Raw genomic sequence first — 9,884 nt, forward strand, 5'->3', positions numbered from 1 at the left:
TGTCTTGATTCTTCATTTTTAAGGTGGTTGGTTAGAATGTGGAGGTGCAGTCTTTGACTCTGAAATACTGAAGTTCTCTTTTTGAGCTTGATTGACTTGAGAGAATCAAAGCCTAATGTTAGCTTGTTTAGGGTTGATAGATCTAAAAAGTACTTTGTGAACTATAGACTGCTACAAAATACTTTTCACTGGTTATCGTAATAGCTTCTATTTGAGTTATTCAGCTTAGAGATTCCACAGGAACATATATTCAACACACTCCTTTGAAAACATGCATTTGATTTAGAAATAAAACATAAGTTTTTAAACTGTCCAGCTTAACTAGAGATAAGCTGAAAAATTTTAAAATTAAATATTAATTTGATAGAATTACATTTTATTTTTCATTAACCAAACACTATTTTGAGGTTTCTAATATTTTGGGAAAAGATGCTCTTTATGTGACCAAAGGATATAATCACTTCAAATACTGACTGTGAGCTTCTGAAGAAGACAGGTAAATAAAAACCAACTGAAACAGAAATAATCCCCAACAAACGAGCTCAAATACCGCTGGGCTTGGTCCAGACACCTGGGTGAGTTGTGTAGCCGGTGGCATCTGGCTCCATCCCTTTTTCAAATGTCAGTGACAGATATTGCCCACCAGAGAGCCCCAGCCCTCTGTTAGCTGATGCTCATTGGCAAGGACCCACTCATATCTCTTTCCCCTTCTAGGATGAGAGTTCCTAGAATTTATAGTTCTCTAGAGGGAATTCATTAAATATTTATTAAGGGGAATGTATTTAAAGCTCTTGCATTGCTGCCTTGGAATCCAATGTCCTCAATTTCAACAACCAGTTAACATACAGAAGGATAAAAGGTTAGGGACAGAGGGCTGTGGAGATCATGTATGCTGATGGTTAAGAGCACGGGCTCTGGAGAAAGACCTGGTTGATATCTGGCCTCTGTTGTCCTTGGGCAAGTTACTTGACTCTCTGAACTCATGTATATAAAACAAAACTAATACTTCCTCTCCTGTAGAGGGATATGAGGATTAAATGAATGACATATATCAAGTTGTCTAGGGTGTATCTGACTTACAATAGGTGGTAATTAAATAGTAATAGTAGGTGTTGTTATTGTTATTATTGTTTATTGCAAGTGATTTCCTATAGTCACCCAACCAACTAGTACAAGATTCAGGTCCCTTGAGTCCCATCATGCCTATGTTCTAAAGCACTACAAAAGGAAAGACTGAAGAAATATGGTCTTTACAATTGACAACGTTCTCTTTAAAAACATTTGCGTTCTCATTAGCGTGGTCATTATCAATATCCCTCTTTTACGATTAGACTTAAAAAGGGATGTTACCATTAAATCCAAGAAATTCCTTATGAAGCCTTTTAAATTCATCTTACTTGAAGTCTTCGGGGTGGATGCCTTTTAATAATACTTGTTTCTCCCTGTTCCAGTGGGATGTCAAAATACATGGCCCTGGGCACTTGAAGGATTGGGGGAGAAATAAGAACAAACCATTAAAAACAATTTACTATTAAATTAGGCTGATCATTAGTTATTAGACTTTGTTAACACAATTTTGGGCCTTTTCAGTTGTATATATCTAACCTATAGGTTGAATGTGGAGATGAAACACATAAAGAAGGGGCCCTACATGAAAGCAGATGATAAAATATTAGCCGAGACCCAGGATTTAATGTCTGCTTTCCTCATTTCCTTCCCAGATTGATATTTAGAGGAAGATTTGCACAATTAACAGTATTTGACTATAAATATTATTCAAACATAAAATTTGGCCTGGAAAATAGAAACTTAATAATTTGTTTTAATTTCATGAAATCTCTCCAAAATAATATAGGAAATCATAAAAAATATAGCTTTAAGAAATGAAAATAGGGGCCGGCCCCATGGTGTAGTGGTTAAGTGCATGCACTCTGCTGCTGGTGGCCTGGGTTCGGATCCCAGGCACGCACCGAGTCACCGCTTGTCAGGCCATGCTGTGGTGGTGTCCCATACAAAAAAAGTGGAGGAAGACAGGCACAGATGTTAGCCCAGGGCCAGTCTTCCTCACCAAAAAAAAAAAAAAAAGAAAAAAAAAAGAGGAGGATTAGCATGGATGTTAGCTCAGGGCTGATCTTCCTCACAAAAAAAAGAAATGAAAATAAATTCTCTTTTCAGATGCAATAGATAGATAGATGGATAGGTATGAGATAGAGGGAGAGGTGATAAAGAAATGGGCCATGAGTGTGTAACAAGAGTATGCAATGCTTAGCATTATATGTTCCCAGTTAAATAGTGCCCCCAACTAGGGAAAGAAACTCCCACAAGTTGCTGCTATAATACAACATATCAATATTCTTTCCTCATGAAACAACCCAGGGCTACAGAGTTTAAGCCTCGTTAGGAAACAGATAGGCTCCAGAGATCCATTATGGATTTCATTTTTTAGCTTGATTATCCTGGGCCCTTGGGACTACAACTGTGACCAATATTGCATGAATGAAGCCCTTGTCCTTTTAACAATCTGGAAGCATTCTGACTTCTAGATTGTTGTGTAGACTATCCTACAGTCACACTTTGCATTTTAAATGGCAAAATCCCTGGGTAGTTTTGTGTTTCTATCCTTAAGACATTTGAATGACCACCTTAAGAGCTTCACTATGCCCTTATTTTCTTTCAAGAGATGCCAGCACATTGAGCAAGACAGAAACAACAGCAATGACAACAAAAAACACGTTGGATTTAAAAATGTAACTATTTTCGGCAAAACTTTTTTCAGCAGTCTGACAACTCCTTATTTTCCTATTATGATTTGAGTGATATCACCTCATTATTTAATTTGATTCTCCCGAAACGGCACAGGCTATTTCAGGCAGATATTTTTACCCCTGATTTACAGGTGAAGAAAATTGATGAAGTAACTTGCCCAAAGTCGTACTATTTGTTACTTGGTAGAGCTGGGGTTAGAATATGGGCCCTTTGAAAATAGTGATCAGAATGCTCACCATCCCCTTGTTATTTATTTTTAGTGTGATTTACCATTTCAAAAATTAGAACTTTTCCCAGTTGGGACTCTAACGCATTAGAATCAGCTTTTACCAATCAGTTACCAAAATTGTAAAACTTTGGATAGAGGATTTGAATAAAAAAGGAATTCTTCAATGAAACTAAAAGGAAAATTTCCACTCATGTGCTTAGGAAGTTGGAGAACATAAAAAAATAGGCCATATAGAACCAGTCAAAGGTTGTCAGTTCTACAGAAAGTAGCCATGAAAATCATTATAGATAAGGTCTACTAGGTACTGAAAGAGAATACAAGGCTTTCTGGTCAGGTAGACCAATAGTGGGAACTTATTTGTGTTATTGATCCAGAATGTGAAGAAAAGAGGAAATTACATACATATATACATATATATACCTTATATATTTATATTTCTCTTCCCAAGTTAGAATGTCTGTTTATCGTTGTGGTTGTCATAAAACATCTTACATGTCTAGTAAAATATCCCAGGATAATTTATAGCCACGTCAGGCTCAGAGCCTCCAATCATAATGGGAAAAAATTCTCTTAGTTCTGCAGATGACCATGAAGAATATGCAATTGGGGAGAGGGTGACTCATGCACTCATCTGTGCTGCAATAAATCAATTCTGTTTGGGGTGGTTTCCAAATTCATATTAGAATGGATTTGCTCCTAAAATGCTGCTTTCAAAACAACAAAGCCTGATGCATTCAACAGTACTGGAGAAAAGGATTTAAATTTAGAATCTAACTGAAACATATGATTGGCATAATTTGTCACATCTTTATCTATATAATTTTAATCGTCTGGCAAACCTAGGTATAAACATTGGAAGCACTATAAACTAAGCTGAAACAAAATGACTTTTTCCTTCTCATGTGGAATGGTGAAAGCCCCTTGTACACAGTTTCATGTACCCCATCTAATGTACCATTCTAATGTACTCAGAGTACTTACAGCTGACAAACATTCGGTCTCCCATTGAAAGATTTTCCTTTACGTTTCAATAATTTAGAAACTTTCTAAGATTATGAGCTAGACAGTCAAGTAAATCTATCAGTAGCTCTCCTTGGCCCAAATACACAAATCTCAAGCTGGGTTTCATGTTTACCTGAAGAATACCTTCCATACCAGGTCTCTCGCAGAGGTGGCAGCTGCCCTTCCAAGGCCTTATTCTGGTCCTGCGGTCCCGTGAACAAATATGAACTCTTTTCTTCCAGCTGCTGATTGAATGCAACCTCCACAGGGCAAGTTGAAGGAGGCTCTTCCTCTTTGTTTTGCAGAGGTGCTACTTTGGTCACCCTTGGGTGAGCCCTGGAGTGGCTCAGGCCCATTTCACGTCAAAGACATTCAAAGAAAAACCGTGAGGGATATGGTTCGGGGGCCATTAATGTAGCTTGTTTTAATCAAGGTACTCAGAAGTTCACCGCTGCTTTACAAGGCAGCCATCTCCTTCCTGACATCTTTCTAGCTCTATTTCACCACACACTAACCCTCTGGCCACTTCCTGGAGGCTGGTTTCCATGGAGACTTCCCTTCAACTCCTACTTTGCCATTTCAGACCCAAAGAATCCAGTTAAACATTGACGAGGTTATGCTGCTTTCTGAAAGACTCAGTGGTAGGAATGGAAACCACTATTGATCATTAAACAAATCTCTAACACCAGGAAGGCCATTAACAGAGGTCGAGCACAGAGGGTTAGAGAAGTCTTAAACTTGACCCTTTCACTGCATGTAGTGTTAATCACCATCTGTAATCACTACGAACTGAGAATAGCCAAGTCACCTTTGGAAATAAGGGGTGCATGCTAATCATTGAAGGCTTTGTTAATCTTTAATTTTTTTTTTATTTTAAGGAAGATTGGCCCTGAGCTAACATCTGTTGCCAATCTTCCTCTTTCTTTTTCTTTTTCCTTTTTTCTCCCCAAAGCCCCAGTATGTAGTTGTGTATAATAGTTGTAGAGTTGTGGCTGTTCTATATGGGACGCTGCCTCAGCATGCCTTGATAAGCAGTGTATAGGTCCGTGCAGGATGCAAACCGGCGAACCCCAGGCCACTGAAGCAGAGCATGTGACCTCAACTGCTACACCACTGGGCCAGCCCCTGTAAATCTTTAATTTTAAATGGAGACTTTATCTTCTAGATAGGAAAGGAAATAGCAGAGTGGCTAAAATAATTTGATTTTTCTGTCAAAAACTTGAATTGCCTTTGAAGGAGATTAACATGTTATGGGAGGGCAGGGAGATAATAGGAATTTTTTCCTGGGGACAAGGGAACAAACTTCTTGAATAAGTGGTTCAAATAGCTTTCAAAGATAGCCATTTACTATGTTAAAAAAAAAATAGGAAAAAAAAAGACTGGAAGGAAATGTGCTGAAATGTTGAGTAGTGATTTTTGCGTAGTGGAATTATGAGTGATTTTTATTTTATTTTTTATATTTAGAAACAGAACTCACTTTCAAGTTCTAATTGTTCATAATGACAGATTACTTATGTTTTCTTCATATCCCTGTAGAGAAGTTTGAAGACATTAATTTTTTATTTTTGCAAAATCCGTCTGCTACGAGGCTAACATGGGTTTGGAAAGTCTTGATAGCCAATAGAGTTCATCTAAAAAGATGTGTGAGTTTAATTTTCTCCTACTTACTTGCATTACATTTTACACACAATTTTCTCTGTGGCAGAGAGACTTGTAAGAAAGAAGCACATATTAACAGTATCTGTAAAAAAATTACCTTTGGTGACTAGAAACTAGTTTAATTATAAAGATGAAAATATTTGCACAATATCTATTCAGATTTATTTTTGGATACAATCAGTTTAAGTATTTCTAAGGACAGGGGAAAGTATTGCAAACTAACAAATGAACTAGAAATTATACTGGAAACTGGACTTTGTGGATCTGGACCTGTGAGAAGGATTCAGCTCTCATTTTTTGCTTTATTATTGTTTAATCTCGAGAGACTATATCTATGGAGAATATGAGCCTTTGAAGAAGTTGGTTAGTTGTTGAGGAAATGATTCAAGAAATGAAGATTCACACAATGTGTGTTTCTCTTTTTATTTCTAGCCACTTCCAAGCTTTGTAATTTGTGCAGATTTTATAATCTTTCTATGCCTCCAATTCCTCATCTGTAAAATGTGGTTAATAATAGTACTTCATGAGGAATGAATCAATTTATTCCATTTATAGCTCTTAGAATAATACCTGACATACAGAAAGCTCAAAGTAAACATCAGCCAGCATTCTCCTCCTGAGGAAGTATTGCTACATGTCTACATGTAATAGGATGGTACTTAGTACTCATTGGTCAGAATCCAATTAAACTAGACATATTCCTGTCTAAAGGAGTTTACACCTAAGTATAAAGAAGACCAATGAAGAAAATTACTTGGGCCTATTTAGCTGAGAAAACAATGATGCTTAAGGTCTATCATTAAAAATTCTTTATGTGCTGGAAGGATTTTATTAGAATGATAGTGAAAAATAATTTCAATTTCAGTAAAAGAGGAAAACGAGAATTTAATCTCACCTATGTTGTTATATATAAGATATAATTTCTTAACCACAAGAGTTGGAAAACATTAAGAAGCTCTCACCCACCAAAAAACCTTGACCACTCCTCAGACTACTGGTGATGCTTTATGATGATCCTTCCCTAGTTCAAGAATGGTTGTGAATATGCATTATTGTGTGTAAAGATGATAAAATATGATCTTATTTGTAACAGTTAGAATTTGTGAATATGAAATGAGAATGTAAGTTTATAAATCTATTAAGATAAGGCAGAGAAGGGATTAGTTAAACTTTTCTAAAACTGAAGATAATGCCCAGAGAAAACTTTATTAAGAGAAAAGGCACAGAGAAGAGAAGGTAGTGAGGGCCCAGAGGAGACGGAGAGGAGCAGGAACCAGTAGCCAAGTGCGCTATTTCCTCATGTGAGGGATGGAAGTCCCCAGCTTGGAGCAGCTCCACAGGCAACCTGACCATGGAGTTCCCAAGGAATCTCCTTGCACAGGCTCAGAGTGCTTGCACCTTTCTTCAAACGCCTTCCTTCAAGACACGGAGTGAGCCGAGCACCTATTAGCCCCACTCCTAACCCTCCTCTTCAGCCTTTCCATCCAAACGGAGGAAGTAGAGGGAGGCAAAAGCTAAAAGCTGCTTTTCGCAGCCAGAGATCTCTGCTTTTGTTCTTGGTTCACTCCCAACTTAGGCAAAACCTAAGGCATCTTGTTTAGTGGATTTCAATTCTATAGAAACTCACTTGCACATCCATAGGAGATATGTAGATTTTCCTGCTCTCTAATAAGAGTAAGTTCTATATTTGGATGACGGAGGACTTCAAGTATGAGTCTGGTTATCAGAGAGTGGGTGAGGTGCCTGCTGTGTTTCCATACAACCTTTTACAGCCCGGTTTACACTGCAGTATCTTATCAGAGCCAGCACGACAAGAGCTTTTTCTTTTTTTCCTTTGTGGAAACATTGTCTACCTTTATCCATAGGATTGTGATTTGACAGCTTTTGCCTTAGTTTTCATGGACTTCCCGGGGTCAGCCACACTTTCTCAGCCCCCCACCTTGGTAAGATGGCTCTGGGATGAAGAAAGGTGGATTTTTCTGCAGGTAGCTCACCAGGTATGATGTGAATCAAACAGGAGGTGGTGACTGCAGGAGCAGGAGGTTCTAAGCAGCTACAGACAATAGAATGCTCAGTGGCAGTGTACATTAGTAAGTAGTAAATTAAAAAAATTAAACAACCTAATATTGAACAAATGGGTTTCTTTGTTTAATGGGCTACATATGCACACATTTGGATGTTTTATATTAAGCAAGTGACAAATGCTAAGGCAATATTCCTTAGGACAGGATGGTGGCGGTCTGGAGTCAGGTTGGTTAAATTGCCTTTTGATACGATTTTCTTGGAAAGGCTTCAGACAGAATTTAAAACGACATGTATATAAATATTCCTTAGGGTTGGATTTAATTTCACACATGGGTTAATTACTATGCAGTGGCCATTCAGTAAGTGGGGTTTAAATCCTAAATGTTTACAGGATTCCTAAATTATGCTTCTAATAAAGTTACAGCCTTTTCTGCAATTGATCTGTAATGGATAAGTAATCAATGGAGGCTTTTCAGCAATGTGAATTATGTGTTTGGATGCCAACTAAGCAGAGTTGATGTACGACCCAAACTTTCATTTTCCTTCTAGTGATTATTTCACTCTATCTTTATCCACACGTTGGGTGTGAGGGTGACAGTGCAACCAGACCTACTGGGTTTGGAAGTGCTGAAGCAAAACAAATGGAAAAAATGTGAATTGAAGCTTTTTATAAAAACTGTTAAATAAGATCAGTTGAATCAAATGCATATCTTTACCCTTTAAATGCAATCTGCAAGGGCATCATTGAATTAAATGCTAAAATGAAACCATCACATACCTGCTACTCTGAAGACAACAGTGCATGAGTTTCTTAAAATGCTTTGCTAATGGATTTAACTTAGGTCAAAGAATTTTTATATATTCTCTCTCTCATTGGGAGATCATCTACCTTGGGTTATAATAATCCTTTTTAAGATATCTTTAGAAAAACTTCTTTCCTTCCTTCCTTTCTTCCTTCCTCCCTCCCTTCCTTCCTTAAAACAAGACTGCATTTTAACTTTTGTCCATAGATGTTTGACTCAAGAATTTACACTGAAATTTAACCTTTAATACATGGTCTCTGTCTAGTCTAAACAATCACTCAGGATATAGGCCTAAATTGAATAATATGCATGTTTTCCTAAGACAAAGGCATACTCCTACTGATGCCTACTAAAAACAAATTTTAGAGTCCCTCTTTTTTGAGAAATTTAAATCGTGAACCCATAGGTGAAGATGTGAGCTTCTAGATTTCAAGGCAGCATAAGAACATGGTGGAGAGGATGGTGAACCAGACCCCCCAAAGTGCAGGGTGGGCCACAGTGGCCCAGAGTAAAGCTTGAGCTGGTGTCACTGAACTGAACGCTAGCCTGGCCAGGGCTAGTGCCTGAGCGCGGAAATCTCAGTCATCAGCGATGTAATTTAAAGTACACTTGCTCTGGGGTCTGCTCAAACTAGGGCTGTCTCCCTGCCCTGGGAAAATCTGTATTTTGATTTTTTTTTTTTTGTTAAGAAGATTAGCCCTGAGCTAACATCCACGCCAATCTTCCTCTTTTTGCTGAGGAAGACCGGTCCTGAGCTAACATCTATTGCCAATCCTCCTCCTTTTCTTTTTTTTTCCTTTTTCTCCCCAAAGCCCCAGTAGATAGGTGTATGTTATAGTTGCACATCCTGCTAGTTGCTGTACGTGGGACTCCGCCTCAGCATGGCCCAACAAGCGGTGCGTCAGTGCGCGCCCAGGATCCGAACCCCGGGCACCAGTAGCGGAGTGCGTGCACTTAACCGCTAAGCCACGGGGCTGCCCCTGTACTTTGACTTTTTAAAAATTGCTTTGAGATGAAATTTACAGGATACCAGTAAAGAGACCTTCCCTCAAGATTTCCCTTTCCTTCATTCCCTCTTTTATTACTTTTATTTCCCATCAAATGTAATGCCGAGCACTACCGAGATAGCACCCTCACTGCTCTGGCCCTCTGCCTGACAGATTCTTCGTTTGTCCAGGTGCCCAGGAACCCCGATTGGGCCCAGGTCACTTGGCAGTGCAGTGAGGACAGAGCGCTCCCTGTGGCCGGTGGCTAGCCTCTGCTGGTGCAGTCGGGTGACCACTCTGACCTCATTCAACACTTTCCTCAAGGCAGAAATTATGTGTCTGTGATGACATCCAATCTTAACTCTGTGATCTCTTTTGGGACTCTGTAGGGCAAGTTTCTGCTTTTTTTTTCTT

At 38.6% G+C, this 9,884-nt stretch overlaps 1 protein-coding gene across 2 annotated transcripts in view; it reads right to left on the bottom strand.

Annotated features, from left to right (window-relative positions):
- The window catches only part of CCDC198 (coiled-coil domain containing 198), a 31,215-nt gene extending 26,862 nt beyond the window's left edge, over positions 1-4,353 (bottom strand). For both annotated transcript variants that reach the window (XM_058567926.1, XM_058567925.1), the window contains exons 1-2: positions 4,131-4,353; positions 1,398-1,480 (exon numbers count right to left, since the gene is read on the bottom strand). In XM_058567926.1, the coding sequence (XP_058423909.1) occupies positions 1,398-1,480; positions 4,131-4,353 (306 nt within the window). The remainder of the gene's footprint in view (positions 1-1,397; positions 1,481-4,130) is intronic.
- Positions 4,354-9,884: the final 5,531 nt, after the last annotated feature.

Source organism: Diceros bicornis, chromosome 24, assembly GCF_020826845.1.
Source record: "Diceros bicornis minor isolate mBicDic1 chromosome 24, mDicBic1.mat.cur, whole genome shotgun sequence".
NCBI classification, from domain to species: Eukaryota; Metazoa; Chordata; class Mammalia; order Perissodactyla; family Rhinocerotidae; genus Diceros; species Diceros bicornis.